Source organism: Myxocyprinus asiaticus, chromosome 14 (assembly GCF_019703515.2).
Source record: "Myxocyprinus asiaticus isolate MX2 ecotype Aquarium Trade chromosome 14, UBuf_Myxa_2, whole genome shotgun sequence".
In the NCBI taxonomy this organism is placed as follows: Eukaryota; Metazoa; Chordata; class Actinopteri; order Cypriniformes; family Catostomidae; genus Myxocyprinus; species Myxocyprinus asiaticus.
The window spans coordinates 32196495-32215685 of record NC_059357.1 but is presented as its reverse complement, the minus strand read 5'-3'; the positions used below and the strand labels follow the sequence as shown (position 1 = coordinate 32215685).

Sequence of the window (19191 nt, the reverse complement as noted above, 5' to 3'; positions counted from 1 at the left end):
TATTAGGTTTAGGGGGCAATCACTTTTTCACACAGGGCCATGTAGGTTTGGATTTTGTTTTCCCTTAATAATAACAACCTTCATTTAAAAACTGCATTTTGTGTTTACTTGTGTTATCTTTGACTAATATTTAAACTTGTTTGATGATCTGAAACATTTAAGTGTGACAAACATGCAAAAAAATAAGAAATCAGGAAGGGGGCAAACACTTTTTCACACCACTGTGTATATATATATATATATATATATATATATATATATATATATATATATATATATATATATATATTGGTTTCTTTGTTTGTGTGTATTATTTTATGTGACCACGGGGGTGTTCGTTGGGGGTTAGGATGGGATTGGTGTTGGGGAGGGATATTAGTTGGGGTTAAAAATTTAAATGTTGATTCAGTGTGTTTGTGTTGTGTTTTTCTCTGTTGGGTTTTTTTTCTTTGAATCAATCAAAAATGTTAATTACAAAAAGAAGCACATTTTATGAAATCAGTGTTGTCAGATTTTACTGCTGATTTGAAATATGTTCTTTGATCGTAATCTTGACCAACCGTTTTGGAGATTTTGGCCTTTCCCCATTCAAGTAGATAGGAGCTGCTCTTGCATGGAGCTTATTTACACAGAAAAATAGCTGCCTGAGAGCGTTCCAAAGATAGACGCCAGTGGACTGACTTGCTAGAAAGACTTTGATACTCACTGTTTCAAAAGTATAGCCACAAGATGTAAACATTATACGTGTTAACCCTTAAATGCATGGGAGTTTCGCCAAACATTATTACATACAATTATTACATATATTTCATATATCAAAAAGATAATGCTAATTTCATGAGATGCAACTGGCTGTCAACCCTATACACTTTTAGTAAGTAAGCACATTATATATATATATATATATATATATATATATATATACACACACACACACACATACACACACACACACTACCGGTCAAAAGTTTTGAAACACTTACTCATTCTTTATTATAATTTTTTTCACATTTTAGAATAATAGTAAAGTCATTAAAACTATGGAATAACATAAATGGAACTATGGGAATTATGTTGTGACAAAATCCAAAATAAATCAAAACTGTGATATATTTTAGCATCTTCAAAGTAGTCACCCTTTACCTAGAATTTGCAGACATGTACTCTTGACATTTTCTCTACCAACTTCTTGAGGTATCACCCTGGGATGCTTTTTAAACAGTATTGAAGGAGTTCCCATCTATGTTGGGCACTTATTGGCTGCTTTTCTTTATTATTTGGTCCAAGTCATCAATTTCAAAAACTTTTTTTTAAATTACATTTTAGTTTTATAATGAAATAAATTAATATGTTGGCAGTTATATTTTTGTCTATAAAACTAATTTCAAACATTTAAGCATACGCCTTCAAATCAAAATATTTTTAAGATCATGAGAAACATTTCAGTCAAGTGTTTCAAAACTTTTGACCGGTAGTGTATGTATGTATGTATATATTGCAATTTTGCCCTTTTTTTATTTTTTTTATTATACTATTCAGAAGAGAAAGGTTGCAGAATACTAAAGAGGTGTGGGAATAATTCCAAAACAGGGAGTTAGGAACAGGGGATGGAATGACATCCTGGGTCACTAAAGACCCGAGTTATGCATTAAAGGATTAACATGAGTTTAGTGTGACCTTATCTGTTTAAAGTTATATCCCATTTTGCTTCATTGTTGGCATGAACTTAGCACCGTAAACCCTAAAACCCTTAAATGACCAAAAAAATGACGATTTAAACAACTTTACAGCTGTAATAATACAGAAGTTTTAACAGAAGAATTAATGTAAGTGCTTTTATAAAATTATAAGCTTCAAATTTCTGCCTTTAAACCCTAAAAAATTGGCCCCATTCACTTCCATTGTAAGTGCCTCACTGTTACGTCCAATTTTGCTTTTTCTCAAGAAAAGGACGGACAAGTCAATGTTATTTTTTGTTGTAATCAATATATATGCCACAAATGCTGAGCTTAACTTTTATTGAACCTGGAATGTTTCTTTAGTTTGAAGGTAATAATGGGAGTAGTCTAGTCTTTTTAATCTTTTTCATTCAAAAGGTAAACCTGAAGAGAAACAGATAGCTATCCTATATAAAGAAAACGTGTTTAATCATTTTTATTGTTTATGCTAATAATTATTAATAGAATACTATAATTTATAAATTAACTATATATCCATTCCTTTGACAAATTAACCATGCACAAAAATACCATTGCTACAACAACATAAAATCAGTTGGTATCTCCTTCAAACTGGCTTTCTGAATGTCTCTTTCTTTCTCTCTCTTTCTCTGTTTCTTTCTCTTTCTTTCTTCCTCTTTCTCTCTCTCTTTCTTTGTTTCTCTCTCTCTTTCTTCCTCTCTTTCTTTGTTTTTTCTCTCTCTTTCTTTCTCTTTGTTTCTTTTTCTCTCTCTCTTGCTTTGTTTCTTTCTCTTTCGTTCTCTTTATTTCTCTCTTTCTTTCTTCCTCTCTCTCTCTTTCACTTTCTTTGTTTTTTCTCTTTCTCTCTCTTTGTTTCTTTCTCTTTTGTTCTTTGTTTCTTTCTCTTTGTTTCTTTCTCTCTCTCTCTCTTTCTTTGTTTCTTTCTTTTTTCCTTCCTCTCTCTCTTTCTTTGTTTCTCTCTCTCTTTGTTTTTTCTCTCTCTTTCTTTCTGTTTCTTTTTCTCTCTCTCTCTTTCTTTGTTTCTTTCTCTCTTTCGTTCTCTTTATATCTCTCTTTCTTTCTCTCTCTCTTTCTTTCTTCCTCTCTCTTTCACTTTCTTTGTTTTTTCTCTCTCTTTCTCTCTCTCTCTTTCTTTGTTTCTTTCTCTTTGTTTCTTTCTCTTTCTTTGTTTGTTTCTCTCTCTCTCTCTCTTTCTCTTTCTTTCTTTCTCTATTTAGTTCTCTCTCTCTCTTTCTTTCTTACTCTCTTTGTTTCTTTCTCTTTCTTTGTTTGTTTCTTTCTCTCTCTCTCTCTCTTTCTCTTTCTTTCTTTCTCTATTTAGTTCTCTCTCTCTCTTTCTTTCTTACTCTCTTTGTTTCTTTCTCTTTCTTTGTTTCTCTCTCTCTCTCTCTTTCTCTATTTAGTTCTCTCTCTCTCTCTCTTTCTTTCTTTCTTGGTTGGATGTTTATTCTACTCGAAAGTGCAACTGAACTACTGACATGACGTTAATAACGAACTGACTGATAATAAAAACGGCATGCAAATACCGAACCGAAGCAGAATTTTATACTTCTAATCTGAGGGACATTTAAATGAGGCGCAGTACAACGGCATGTTTACCACATGTGTCTATCGCTGTAACGGTTCTTTCAGTTAGATAAATTACACATTGCTCAAATAATTGTGTCTGCAGTTCGCTTTTAAACACTGTCAGTTATGGATTATAACACATATAACGTGTAAAGGATTCATCAGCTAGTTGTTTCAGACAGTGGCAGAGTTTCTTTTTCAGTTCAGTGAGAAGATTGAACCAAGTGTGTTGAAGGTTCTTGAACTGGTCAGAGATCAGCTGTACAGTCCACCAGATTGCCCAGTTTCTGCTGAAAGAGCTCAGATCATTATAGATTATTCCTGGGAGAAGCTTAAAACAGGGACATGGAGAGATGTGGACAAAGAGTGGAGAAGGGTTTACTCGTATGGCTGCTTATTTCAAGTCTTATGTTTATGTCATGGAAATACATCTCAAGCCAACATTAAAGAGGCCATTCAGACATGTGATAAGGGTTTGTTAATGGGGACAGTCATCATGGACAATATTCTGCAAAGACTTGCAGGTATCTTAAGGAATAACATGAAAATGAAGAATCCCAACCAAGTGGAGAAGAGTGAAGAACGGTGTTCAAAGGTGGTCATCTCTTCTGAAGCCATCTTTGCCATAAGCCTAAAATAATTTCTATTACAGCTTCCTTGTAAATATAGCATGGTGTTGTATGCTATTTTTACCCCAAAGTAAAAGTGTTACATCTTTAGTTTGCCTGGTGTGTTTTTGAACCAGTTAAATGCAAACAAAACAAAACAAAAAAACTTAAGACTTTTCATTAAATATTTTTAACATAAAATATTCACAGTATTAGACCCTAAAACCATAAAATGTAATTCCACATAGCCTAACATTCATGATGGTTTTTCAAGTTGTTTTTACCCTAAAGTAAACAGTTATGGCCTATCGTGATTTACCCAAGCAGGATATGTTCCTGGACCTGGAGCAACATTCCTAACAACCAATCAGATTTTAAGGTTACGGTTCTAGTGTAGATTTAGGGTTCGTCTCATGGCTGGTGTTACAACATTCAACATTCTTGTTTCCCATGAACCAATCATTTCCCTTAGATTTAGGGGTAGGTTATGGTTAGTAGGATAATGAAAAGGATTTGATCCGAGGATGCTCTTCCAGGAACATGTCCTACTTGCCTAAATCATGTAGCGCTTCTTGTTCTAATGTAATTTCTTTATTGTCGATTTCACAATATGCATGTATACATTCTTTTCCTTTACAAAACTTTTCTAAACAGAAAATGAAACAGGAACGTGTGTCTGAGCCTGTTATAAACCCAGCACAAGCTGTGCCTAGGATTCAGTGTCCATCTATGGAACGCTTCAGATCAGATTTCCTGGCTCTTCAAGGCCTGTCATAGAGGGAATCATTGGCCACTGGCCAGCCTTCAGAGCATCCATGGAGGTACATGCATTTTTTGTTTTACACAATTTAATGAAATTTCCTCCACTATAACATCTTTCTGTCATCTACTGTTCACTCTCTCTATGCATAGACTATTTGAGAACTCTCACTGGCTGCCGGACGGTGCCTATTGAAGTGGGATCCAAGTACACGGATGAAGAGTGGTCACAGAAGCTCATTACAGTGAATGAGTTCATAGACCACTACATAATGGGAACAGTAAGATGCTTAATTGTAATAGAAGATCTAACGTTAAGTTGCCCAAGGTGAATGTAAAGTCTGTTTTAATTATTTTTTTTCATAGGGGCAGGAAGAAATGCGATATCTAGCTCAGCATCAGTTGTTTGATTAGGTCAGTTAACCTTAGTACAATTTAAGTTACATTTAAATTACTTTTCAAACACAAGTTCGGGAGGAGCTTGTTCATCTAGGCCTGCCTATCATATCCAAAGGATATGCTGTATAAGCGGCTATTCTTCTGACATCCCACCGACTTTATATTTCATAATGCCTACCAATCATTATATCAGAATTGTCTTTCTATTCACTGTAAACCCTAATAAGTTTGTAGAACTAAAAAAAAATTGAGGAAATCAGTTACATCTAATTTTTTAAGTTAATAAACTCACAAGTTTAAGTTAATTGAACTTTCAGATTTTGTACTACACATATGTTACTTGCTTTTAACTTGAAATATTAATTAAGGTAATTTGGTTACACTTTATTTTAGTGTCCTTGTTAGTGTAATTACACAAGTAATTATTATTACTAATTAACAACATGTACTTACTATAGGTTTAGGGTGAGGGTTTGGTTTAGGGTTAGTTGCTTGTAATAACGATAATTGACTGTTATTACTATAGTCATTACATGTAATATGTGTAACAAGGACAATGTAAAATAAAGTGTTACCAGTAAATCATACAGTTTAATGGCACTTAACTTTAAATTTAACTCTTTTTCTGAACTTAAAATTACCATGTAAGGTTGACTTAAATATTTCAAGTGGGGGTACCTAACTAGCTAGTACATTTAATGTTGAATGCATGCTAATTGCTCAACGAGTAAAGCAATGTATTGTAGAGCAATCTTAAATTGTACCTGTCCTCAATCTAAGCTCAAGCTCCACTATTCACCGTAATAGTAACTGCCAAAAACTTTAACAGAAAACTCTAAGTAACACGACAAAACATTAAACACTAACACGTATCCCCCTTTACATTCATCTTGCACAAAGACACATTATATAACACTTAATTGTAACATTTACTCTCCTTTTCAAGTTCCATCCAAAGTGAGCTCAAGCCCAGTCCTGTGCTCGAGCCCCTCCATTATGGACAGCACACCAAATCCATTTACCTTAATATGCTCCAGGACTGTATGAACCAGTTAAATCGTTACATATTTTTTTTAATAAAAAAATAAATAAACAAAAGAAATCATTTCAAACATCTTAAATCTAAGAAATCGTACTTTTAACATGCTAATTTTACATTCAGCCTCCTATAGAAGAACTATGAAGGACAGTTTATGTACATTAACAGTTTTTGTCTCCAGAACAAAAAAAACTAATCATATTGTCTCATACAAGCGGAATCAAATTAAAAAATGTATTGTTTTTGATTTTCAAAAGCAGTGGCTTTAGATAATATTCCTTCTGTTAGGTTCCAGAGCTGAAAGAAGATATTCGTATCCCTGACTATTGTTGTCTTGGAGAAGGAAATGAAAATGACATTACAAATAATGCCTGGTTTGGGCCTGGGGGCACAGTGTCTCCTCTCCATCAGGATCCTCAACAAAACTTTTTGGCTCAGGTAAACCCAAAAAACTAAATGTCAATTTGTTATTTGACCATAGTTAAAGGCAGGGCTTTTGTTTTTAAATGGCAGGTTGTTGGTAGTAAATGTATCCGTCTCTACAGTCCAAAGGAAACAAAAACAATTGTATCCACATCAGTCTCAGCTTCAGCATAACACCAGTCAGGTAAAACATGGATTGTTTATTGTCATACCTTACTTTGATAGCAAAAGTTTTATTTTTATCAAATAGTTCTTAAACAAGTAAACTTACACCCCAGTGTTCACTTATAATTTAAATTTTCAATTGTGTGTGATGAGAATTGGTTTTACCCCAAATAGGTGGAGGTGGAGAATCCAGACCTGGTAAAGTTCCCAGACTTCCCTAAAGCCTCGTATCAGGAGTGTGTGCTCCGGCCTGGGGATGTGCTTTTTATTCCTGTTCAGCACTGGCATTATGTGCGCTCTCTCGAGCTCAGCTTTTCTGTTAGTTTATGGTGGTCTTGATATGTCTACAAACTAAAACAGCTTAAAATCTTAAAAATTTAAGTTTTGTCTGGTATGAACAGTTTCAGTAACTAGAAAATTAATAAATGTCCAGTACATACTGTATATACATTTAAATCTTTAAATGTTAAACATGCAATGACTAAGCACACAAATATGAAATTACAGGAACAGCATGTAGATTATATGGTGCTCTTCAATCAGAATAAAATTGCAACATTTGAAACTTTAACAGCTTGAGGAACTGACTTCTTTTAAACAATCTATACTTGAATCTTTCACAGTAGCCCTTTTCAAGGACCTACTGTATGAATTGAGAGTGCTTTTTTCAGAATCTCCACCTATCATCTTGGAGGTATTACAAAATATGCTGAATATTTCAGTCTACAAATGGTCCAGTACAAGAGTGCAAGTAAACAATTTTATCTATACAAACACAGTTTGATATGGAATCAAAATTCCACCAAACATATATTGTGACATTTAAAAACAAACCTATTTAATAACTATTCTTTAATAATAGACAATACGTTTTAAAAAAAATAGAATGCACTTGAATAATCCTCATAACAAGTCAAAAGCCCAGCTGCAGAGTTGAATCTGCAGGGTAAGCTTTGAGATTAGGACCTTCTGGACCGCCGTGTTGCTGATGTGGATGGTGTGGGAGCCGTGTTCTCTTTGGCTGATAAAGACTGACTTTGTGAACTCTGTGACTGAGGACGCTGTATTTCTGCAAATTAAGGAACAAGAGAGAAAGATTACAAAACTTTTCTAAATATTTTTACACATCTAGGATCAGTGGAGCAATCTTAGAGGTAAAACAATTCACCTGGAATCTCATGAGGCCAGAAATCATTGCACGAGGGGCAATGAGGGTCACTTCGTCCTTTAAAATATCTAGCAACACATGGGAGGTGCATCTTGATTCCACAGGTCGGATTGTCACACATTTGGCACTGTATTTAAAAAAAAAACATGTAATTTGTTGTATGCAGTTTCCCCATGCAAAAATACCATGTCTGAAAATGTCATAAAAGCGAGACAACATCTGACACATATACTGCTCAATGTACAATCCCTTTCAGAATCTGAAAGATGTTTAACATTTAAAAATAAGAGGAATCATAAAAATAGCTTTATATATTTAGAACTGCCCAGATGAAACTGCACTAAAAAATGCTTTGAAATGTACATAATCATGTACATTGGTTCCACATTAATAAATTAATTTGCATCAACATATTTTTTCCTCTTGGCTTAACTCATTAATTCTTTGTCAGGAAACATAATTTGTTTACGTAATTTCAACATAATGGAATAAAGTTATTTTTAAATGACCCAATTAAGTAGAATCAAAGTGATTTTATACTGTGTCCCTAACTTAACTTAAATAATTTCCTCAGTTTTACATAATATTTGTGTGTCCCATTACTGATTTATGTTTTAAGTTTATGCTAGTAAGATAACTTTTAGCTAGCAATTGCATACATTAGCATGCTAATACTTAGTGATAATTGCTCCCTGAGAACAGCAACATACAGCTTGTTTGTGTACTCATCCTCAAGGAAAATCTACACTCTTCACCACAATGGTAACCCAGCATAACAAAATTGGTTCTAAATCCCAAAATAACAACATTAAACAATATTAAGTGACTTTTCACATATTGCACACACACAAAAAAAAAACCATAAAATAATACTCAATTTCAAAATGTTTACTCTTTGCATCCCATGCAAAGCATGCAGGGAACTACAAATCTCCTTGCCCATATTGTTGAACATACTTTATTGGTTCAAATTCACCCAACATTATGTGCACATATTAGAGAATAACATTAATTGAAAGCAAAGAAAACAAGTTTAGAAGAGTAACACAATTTTGTTGTGTAGATCACAAGTAATATGATTTAGTAAATCAGACAACCTGCATTTTCCCGTTATTTCAGTGTGTTTGACATACATTAATTTTACAAGATTATCCTGTTAAAATGTTACCTATGTGTTGCTTCCGCTAGCATCACTGACTAAAGCCTTTTGTGATGGTTGTGCATGAGTATTTGGTTTGTCCTGAGCAGTCCCACTTTTCTTGACAAAAAGTTTCAAGGTACTGAAAACTCTTTGGTTTCCTTGCATTTTTTTAATTTTTGAGTTCTTAACAGCGGTTCAGAAATGTTAAAATCCAGCTTTGCAACTCATTCGCAACTATTACAAAATGCTGCAAGCAGTCACTGATGCTCAAGGAGGCAACACATGATGTTGAGGTGTATACATTTTAGGATTAATGTGGGTAATATTATGCATAGTTAATTTTCACTATTAAAAGTTGATTAACACGTAAAAAAAATGTATGCAATTAATGCAGTATCCGTTTTTTGCACATCCTGAAACTTCAATAATGTTTTTTCCCCACTTCCTGTGGCTAAAACTGGCATATGTAAATTTCCAGGAGGTACACACTCGACTCGACTACACATCTTAGCACAGAAACTGGTTGTGTGGAGCAGTGCACACTTATTCATTACGTGCAACACATCCCGGGCATAAACAAGAGAGAGGATGTACTGTACGCAGGGTTGGGAGGGTTACTTTTGAAATGTATTCCACTACAGATTACAGAATACATGACTGTAAAGTGTAATTTGTAACGTATTTCGTTAGATTACTCAAGGTCAGTAATGTATTCTAAATACTTTGGATTACTTCTTCAGCACTGGTAGATTTTTCACTTGTTTTGACTATAAAAACTCTGCCAGTACAGGAAGACAAAATACACATGTTAAAAATACATTCTCTGAAAAACCTAAATATCTTATGCAGTGTTGTTTCTAAAACAAGATAAATCAAACTGATCTTGTTTTAAGGATTTTTAGATATTTTTACAGGAAAACAATACAAAAATTATTATCAAGAATATGATTTTTGCCCTAATATCAATATAATATAATATTTAGTCTTACTAAAAAAAAGAAATTATGATCCAACATGAATTTTCTTGATAAAAAAAATATATGATCGTGCCTGGTAACATGTGCATGTAAAATGGCTAGAAATAGCATTTTAGCTTAGCTAAACAATTTACACAAGGTTTATTTCTATTTCTTCTGCTCCAAACTTACTTCAAACTTACTTCTCTGTCTGCTCTATGAATGTAACATATCATAAGAAAGTGTTTCACCGCTGTTCAAATGCACTTTGGATCGCATCATTTATATGTATAATTGTTTTCCATCTGAAAGGACTAAATATTAAATGAAACAAATGACAATAAAATGCAAAGTAATCAAAATACTTTTTGAATGTAACTGTATTCTAATTACCAATGATTTAAATTGTAACTGTAGTGGAATACAGTTACTTATATTTTGTATTTTAAATACGTATTCCCGTTACATGTATTCCGTTGCTCCCCAACCCTGACTGTACGGAGAATGGAGACTTCACCCGCAAGTGGTGAGCCAGGTGTGGGAGAGATACTGGCAAGCTGCCATATCTCTTCACATTGCCCAAAACCGCACAAAAGAAACCCAGTGTGTGCGCAACAGAAACTATATGGCAGCCAGAGAAAATAATAGTTTTGGGATTTTAAACTTCAGCAAATTGAACTTCAGCATTCAATTTGTTTCATATCTATACATATAATGTCTTCTAATTAGAGATGTCCCAATACTGGTATCAGAATCGGTTCCAATACCGCACTCATATACTCGTAAAAATGCTCCGATACCAAAAACCGATACCATCTGACATACGAATGTCATTACATAAACATTCAGCGTGCAAATTAAAATCACATTATTTCCTACTGAGATTATTTAACCGCAAAAGCTGTGACTTAATGAGATAAATATCATTTGCATGTGCAGCATGCTTCAAATGTGAGCACTTGTGAATGTGTGGAGACAGTGATGTGCCGACGCTGGCTTCACGTACCTTTTAAAGCTCCTCCTTGGCTCATACACTGAAATCACCGTCATGAGCATCGAGCGCTCTGTTTGTAGCAGATGACAGTGAACAGAGCGCAAATTTACGTTGTAGCGTGAGGCACATACAGAGTACATACTTATTTAATTAAATAGCAGCATTTGCGATCACGTAACAACCGGCTTTTCCAGACTGAAAAGCTGCCATCAAAACACAGAAAAACTTCAAAATAAAGGCTCCGTCAATATAAAAGCTCAATATAAATGAAACAATTATGACAGAAATATATCACTACTGTATAGTAATGTAATATTCACTGTATTACTACTACTACTACTAATAATAATAATAAATCAATGGTAAATGTATTATATTTAAGCAATATCTCACATCTGTGATGCTCTGTTATGCAGCAATTTATTTGACAAAATATAACTCCAATGTTGTATTTTGGATTGTGCTGTGAGGTTTTGTATAAAAGCACTAAAAATACAATATTATGTTGAAAATTAATTGTTATATCTTCATTTGATTAATGTTTTAATGAATTCATTTATTTAAACACCATTTTGATGATCAAATTTAAATAAACTCCTGATATGGTATCGGACAGGTATCGGCAAGTACCAAAAATGAAGTATCGTACTCGTTCTCAAGAAAATAGTATCAGGAGATCCCTACTTATAATGCACTGGCGATGCACTCATCTTGCCAATAAAATTTAAATTAACTGATTCTGCCCATTTGATCCTATTAATAAAAAAGGCAAATGGAAAACTTTTAATTACAACATGTCCACTCATGTGCATGTAAACATATACTATATCAAAGATTTACACCTGTAGACGTGTCTAATGAACTATTTGCAAAAAAAAAAAAAAAAAAAAAAGGAATATTTTAGCATGTACATGTTTAAATAATTTAAATAAATGATGACTAACCAATTTATTGCAAGTTTTTTGAGGCCATGTATAAATACATTTATGATTTATTTAAATGTTTGTTTTAATGTACCATGATTAATTGCGATTAATCACATAAAACTTTACGATAAATTAAGATTTAAGCGATTTACAGCCCTAATTATTTTGTCTTTTGAAATGTACTATAATATCTGTTATGCAGCTTCTTCAGGACGGTATTAAACCTTTTAATCCCTCATTAACAAAATGCTAAACTTCTTACAGATTCTGCATGGGAAATGTTTACTTTTGAGCACAAGTGTAAGTAATATTTCAATACTGCATATGTTACTTATGAAGTGACAGCACATTCAACACACTTTAGTTAAGCAAGCTTCCTTGTTAAGGAAGAAGCCTCTAAAGCCTGAATTTCTTTAATAAATGAAAGTTCTTCATTGCCTAGAAGGTTTGTAGCCTTAACTGTGCGCATGTACTACTTACCTGCAAGGCAATGTTGTGGCACACGTAACACACTTTGATGAGATCCTGGTAGATTGTGCGCATATACTGCTCCATTTCCATGAGGCAGCGAACACTCAGAGTGTATTCGCCATGTTTCTAAAGTAGCATGGGGGGGTAGATTTTTATTTTTATTTTTTCACACAAAAAATCCAATACAATAAAAAAGCAAATACAGTCTAAAATGTACCTCATTTAACCATTTGTCCTGGACAAATTTGTTTAAGACATGCTCAGTTTCTTTTTTCTTCAGTTTCTTTGTCTGGAGGGTGTCGGCACAATTTAAAATATCGGTGGAGGATGCAGAACCGCTCTCAGAGTCTACTATCAGATCCATCTGAATAGGCAAAATGGCACAAAAAAATATTCATTAAAACGAATTAACATCTATGATTTTCCTGAGACCAGTGTCAGAATAGTCTGATTACATACAGTATATACTTTGCTGTGAAAAAACATTTACCGTTTTCCTGAACAATTCCAGTTCATTGTCTGCATAATCAGACGCCATTCTTGTTATGTCAGTCTCTGTTATGTTTACCTGAATTACAGAAGATATTTGTCATTTATGTTGAATTCAAACAAATTATATCATACACTATCAATTCAGTAAACAGCAGCAAAAAAGACATCTTTAGATGTGCATGCAGATTCTAACAAACCAATGCATAATACTGCAGTCCGTCCTCTTCAGACATGCCCTTTCTGATGTGCATAAACATGGGCTGAAGATGAGCATTGATGACATCAATGAATTCATCTAGTCTATCTTGCGTATAGTGTGCTATAAATGTAAGATAAATGCAAAATTAAAAAGGGCTTGACATATAGGTATGACACATACAGGTGCATCTCAATAAATTAGAATGTCGTGGAAAAGTTCATTAATTTCAGTAATTCAACTCAAATTGTGAAACTCATGTATTAAATAAATTCAATGCACACAGACTGAAGTAGTTTAAGTCTTTGGTTCTTTTAATTGTGATGATTTTGGCTCACATTTAACAAAAACCCACCAATTCACTATCTCAAAAAATTAGAATACATCATAAGACCAATATAAAAAACATTTTTAGTGAATTGTTGGCCTTCTGGAAAGTATGTTAATTTACTGTATATGTACTCAATACTTGGTAGGGGCTCCTTTTGCTTTAATTACTGCCTCAATTCGGCGTGGCATGGAGGTGATCAGTTTGTGGCACTGCTGAGGTGGTATGGAAGCCCAGGTTTCTTTGACAGTGGCCTTCAGCTCATCTGCATTTTTTGGTCTCTCGTTTCTCATTTTCCTCCTGACAATACCCCATAGATTCTCTATGGGGTTCAGGTCTGGTGAGTTTGCTGGCCAGTCAAGCACACCAACACCATGGTCATTTAACCAACTTTTGGTGCTTTTGGCAGTGTGGGCAGGTGCCAAATCCTGCTGGAAAATGAAATCAGCATCTTTAAAAAGCTGGTCAGCAGAAGGAAGCATGAAGTGCTCCAAAATTTCTTGGTAAATGGGTGCAGTGACTTTGGTTTTCAAAAAAACACAATGGACCAACACCAGCAGATGACAATGCACCCCAAATCATCACAGACTGTGGAAACTTAACACTGGACTTCAAGCAAATTGGGCTATGAGCTTCTCCACCCTTCCTCCAGACTCTAGGACCTTGGTTTCCAAATGAAATACAAAACTTGCTCTCATCTGAAAAGAGGACTTTGGACCACTGGGCAACAGTCCAGTTCTTCTTCTCCTTAGCCCAGGTAAGACGCCTCTGAGGTTGTCTGTGGTTCAGGAGTGGCTTAACAAGAGGAATACGACAACTGTAGCCAAATTCCTTGACACGTCTGTGTGTGGTGGCTCTTGATGCCTTGACCCCAGCCTCAGTCCATTCCTTGTGAAGTTCACCCAAATTCTTGAATCTATTTTGCTTGACAATCCTCATAAGGCTGCGGTTCTCTCGGTTGGTTGTGCATCTTTTTCTTCCACAGTTTTTCCTTCCACTCAACTTTCTGTTAACATGCTTGGATACAGCACTCTGTGAACAGCCAGCTTCTTTGGCAATGAATGTTTGTGGCTTACATGATTGTCTTCTGGACAACTGTCAGATCAGCAGTCTTCCCCATGATTGTGTAGCCTAGTGAACCAAACTGAGAGACCATTTTGAAGGCTCAGGAAACCTTTGCAGGTGTTTTGAACTGATTAGCTGATTGGCATGTCACCATATTCTAATTTTTTGAGATAGTGAATTGGTGGGTTTTTGTTAAATGTGAGCCAAAATCATCACAACTAAAAGAACCAAAGACTTAAACTACTTCAGTCTGTGTGCATTGAATTTATTTAATACACGAGTTTCACAATTTGAGTTGAATTACTGAAATAAATGAACTTTTCCACGACATTCTAATTTATTGAGATGCACCTGTATGTTTAAAATAAAAATAATTGTACACATTTTGCTTGTCGTGCTGAATAAATATTAGGCTACAAAACAAATAATCAGACAGAACTGAGTGTGATTAAATGCTATAAATGTATAGTCAGTGGGTGTTTTGCATACCTTCATGGGTCTCACAGCAGTGTTTGTGTAGGGCTTTGGCCTGTGAAGCACTGATGATTCCATTGCTCATCATGGTCTGTAAGAAGCGCTTGTGACTTTCTCCCATTGGTCGTGACATTCTACTTCCTCTAAGCTGGAAAATATATATATTTTTTAAAAACTCAAACTTGTTAATACTGGGAAAACATGTGATTATGCTAAGAAAATTATTTAACTTTGAATATGAATATTCAAATATGAAGTCAGCTTGAGCTTAAGCAAAACTGTTGGTTAATCAATATTAAACAGATAATCTTAGGAAGTGTATCACTTCACCATGCTCTTTACAAACGGACACTTTTTAACTAGTAAAGGCAGCCTAGGCGGTTTCTAAGCAAGATCCTTTTAAGGAATAGTTCACCCCTAAAACTCAAAATGAGATCTAAGGTAGAATCAATGTGCTCTTTTTTTGGAACTTGGCATTTAAGTTCACTCACTAGCCTCTTTGTTGTGTGGAAATGAGCTGCTAGGACATTCTGCCTGAGATTTCCTTTTGTGTTTCATGGAGGAATATAAATGGGAACACTTTAAAAAAAGGTTCCATTCGTTAACATTATTTCATGCTTTCGGTTATCACAAACTAACAGTAAACAATATAGTTTTACAGCACTTATTTATCTTTATTAATGTTAGTTAATATTAATACAATTGTTCATTGTTGGTTCATGTTAGTTCATAGTGCATTAACAATTTTAACACACACAAACAACTTTTGATTTTAAAAATGTATTACTATATGTTGAAATTAAAGGGATAGTTCACCCAAAAATGAACATTCAGTCAATGTTTGCTCACCCCAATGTTGTTATAATCCCATATGACTCTCTTTTTCTTAACAGAAAGGGAGAAATTGTGAAAAAAAAAATAAAATTGTTCTCAGTGATGTCTTACAATGACAGTTTATAGTAACCACCTCTTCAAGCTTCAAAAGGACACAAAAGTATAATTCAGAAGTCTAATAAATTATTCCATGAGACTCATGATTGTTATGAAAGCATACGATAAAGTTCGGTGAGAAACAAACCAAAATCAAATGTATTATTTTGTCAAAATGTTCACTGACCGGTATTCTCCTGTGCGTGTTCACGAGTCTGCACGTGAGCTTTAGAGCACTTTTAGAGCAACAATAGTTACGCAGCATGCGTGAGATGGGCCGTTCAAGCGAAAACTTGTTTTGTTTTGCTTCAACAGGACCACCAGCGACATTAACAACAAAAAATACAACATAGCTGCACACAAATCAGAGAACAAAACTTACAAACATGTCTGAAGAGGTAGAAGTCGAAGAATTTATGCATTTCTAAGCCCAGCCTTATTTATTTTTTTAAAAGGACCAGTGCCAATTGACAGTGGACGGATACTTGCGCGTCAGTGCGTGATGCCGAAAATAGAAAACAAGTGATGGATAGAATGTACCGTTGCTCGTCACTGGCAGTTAGGACTTAAAAACTCTGATTTACATCGAAAAATACCTTTTAGCACATGTTGTTTGCCATCAGGTTAGGGCACGGTGTGAATGTGGCTGCCTGAAGCCTCTATGTTTCTGTCTGATTTCCAAGTACTCTGTTCAATATAAATAAGGCTGAGCATAGAAATGCAGCAATTCTTCAACTACAAACTCTTCAGACATGTTTAGTATGTTTTGTGTGCAGCTGTGTTGTGTTCTGTTGTCGCTATTGCTGTGGAGGACCGGTTTTTAGATTTAAAAAAAAAAATAAAAACGTCCCAATGTTGCGAGGGTGCTGCGTGAACTGTTGCCCTCGTGTCCTACGGTCAGGGAACATTTTTACAAAATAATACATTTGATTTAGGTTTGTTTCTCACCAAACCTTATCGTATGCTTTCATAACAATCATGAGTCTCGTTAAATAATTTATTAGACTTCTGAATTATACTTTTGTGTCCTTTTGAAGCTTGAAGAGGTGGTCACCATAAACTGCCATTGTATGACATCACTGAGCACAAAATTTTTTCACAATTTCTCCCTTTGTGCTAAGAAAAAGAAAGACACATTAGGTTATAACAACACAGGGGTGAGTAAACAATGACTGCATTTTAATTTTTGGGTGAACTAATCCTTTAACATTAATTAGGATTAATAAATGCTGTAAAAGTATTGTTTATTGTTAACTCATGATTTTAAATAATGTTAACAAATGGAACCTTATTTTAAAGAGTTACCAAATAAATAAAAATGGGTTGAAACAGCATGAGGGTGAGAAAACAATGACAAAAATGTTAATTTTTTGGGTGAGATTTTCCTTGAATTGATGCTATATGGAAGTAGTTCTACACGCAAGAGCATTTTGGGGATAAACATGTATAAACACATATATAAACTTGGCATAAGTGGATTAATTGACACAAATTAATGCACACCTGAGCCGGTGTAACGACAATTTTGTGAATAAACACCTTTTTTTTTTTTTTTTTTGTCATTCTTATATGCTTCCCAGCCTCTTTAGCTAACAGTAAATGGCACCATATTTCCGGTTCCTTACTTAGCGAAGAGTGCACGTGACCAGTGGTTGTTTATCAAGGGACACAGCTAGTAAATTTTTAAGATCTAGTTGGCTCAGATGACTCTTTATCTCAATGGCTCGTCTTTCTGATTTACGTTGTTTATAGCTTTAACCGCATGCTAACGTTAACGATTGTACTAGATGGTACTGTCAGTCTGTAAATAACTACAGCATTTCCATAACTTCTTAGTGGTTAAAGAGAATTGTTGATATACACGCAAACTTGCGATTCTCAGTGAATATATGTACGGAAATATTGCTAGTTAGAAGAGATCCTCAATTCTATAATACACGGTGTAAGATGTAACAGCATGAAGCATGCATAATGCATATGACTTAACAACATTCAGAAACCGACATCGTAATCTGACCGAAATTATTACAGTGGAGTGAAGCTTCTGACATTACCTGTTTACAATTTACCGCGATGTCAATTCGTGCAACAATCGCGCGGTCCCACCAGAAACAATACTTCCGGTCACATGGCAAGCTGAAACTGCCGCTAGTGTATTCAGCTCAAAGGGCAAAATTCAGTTGATAGTGATCATCCATATGCCCTACTCCCTTTTAATGATAGATATCTTGATGTGGACAGTCTAAATGGAGCATGAAAGTACTGTATGAATGTAACCTTCGCTAATAGTAAAAAAAAAATGCTTTCTTAATTTTGTTTGGAACGCACTTTCGAGTGGCGTCCCCTTCCCGCAGTGTCCTTCTAAGGCGCAAAACTGCCGTTTGGAAAAACGCCCAAAACGTCTTTCTAGCAAGTCAGTCCACTGTCGGCCATCTTTGGAACGTTCTCAGGAGGTTTCCAGTAAGATTTCCAGTCATGCCAGTGCAGCTCCTATCTATTTGAATGGGGGAACACTGAACTCTCCTAAACGGTTGGTCAAGATTACGATCATAGGACATATTTCAAATCAGCAATCAAATCTTACAGTGCTGGTATCATAAATTGTGATTCTTTACCTCATATTACGCAACAAAAAAAACAACAACAACAACAACAAAAAAAAAAAAAAAACATTCCCAGCTTGTATAGATAATGCGCATGCGCTTTGTAGAGTTGATTGACAGGCGATGTATGTATCTAAAAGGTGATTGGCTCTTTTAACTGTAAGGCGGGACTTCATTTCTTCATCCGTTGACCGTTGGGAGCTCAGAGCTGCTTAAATGAGCATTCCAATCACTGATGTTCATGACGAGGGGTATTGGGAACAGAAGGGACAAAAGAGATCAGGAGGACACTTTTTACCTTTTTAAAAAGCACAAGATTGAATAATAGAACATGAGCTAAGTGACATAGGATGGCATCCTATCATTTGCCAGTGATGAAGAATGCATGAACAGCTTTTGAATGACTCAAGGTAAAGTAATTTTCCAAACAAGGGAGTATCGAAACACAATATATAAAAGCATTTAAAGTACCAAAACATTAACATGTTTCTTTGAAGTACCATGTAAATACCATTGCACATGAATACAGTAATAATTAAATATTATGGTAAACATAAAAGTAACGTTTTTGAAAGGTAATTTTGAAAAATTACACATATTTGCTACACAATATACTAAAGAAAATGTAAAAATGCTGCGCTCAAAATCACCAGCATTTAAAGCTTTGATCATTTATTATTTATTTTTTTTCATTGAACAATGTTTCACAGGAGAGTATGCCCCCAGACCCCCTACTAAATAAATACTTGACTATTTTACCTGACTATACCTATTTTGCCTCATAA

At 34.6% G+C, this 19191-nt stretch overlaps 1 protein-coding gene and 1 pseudogene across 1 annotated transcript; one reads left to right on the top strand and one right to left on the bottom strand.

Moving 5' to 3' along the window:
- Positions 1-3271: 3271 nt before the first annotated feature.
- On the top strand, positions 3272-7001 carry LOC127452249 (lysine-specific demethylase 8-like; annotated as a pseudogene).
- Positions 7002-7582: 581 nt separating this feature from the next.
- Positions 7583-18427, bottom strand: nsmce1 (NSE1 homolog, SMC5-SMC6 complex component). The gene is made up of 8 exons (XM_051716057.1): positions 17858-18427; positions 14889-15021; positions 13008-13129; positions 12809-12886; positions 12536-12682; positions 12328-12444; positions 7831-7957; positions 7583-7731 (listed from the first exon to the last, which is right to left on the bottom strand). Exons 2-8 carry the CDS (start codon positions 15004-15006, stop codon positions 7622-7624), a joined length of 819 nt encoding a protein of 272 aa, XP_051572017.1. The 5' UTR covers positions 15007-15021; positions 17858-18427; the 3' UTR covers positions 7583-7621.
- Between the last annotated feature and the right edge of the window lie 764 nt (positions 18428-19191).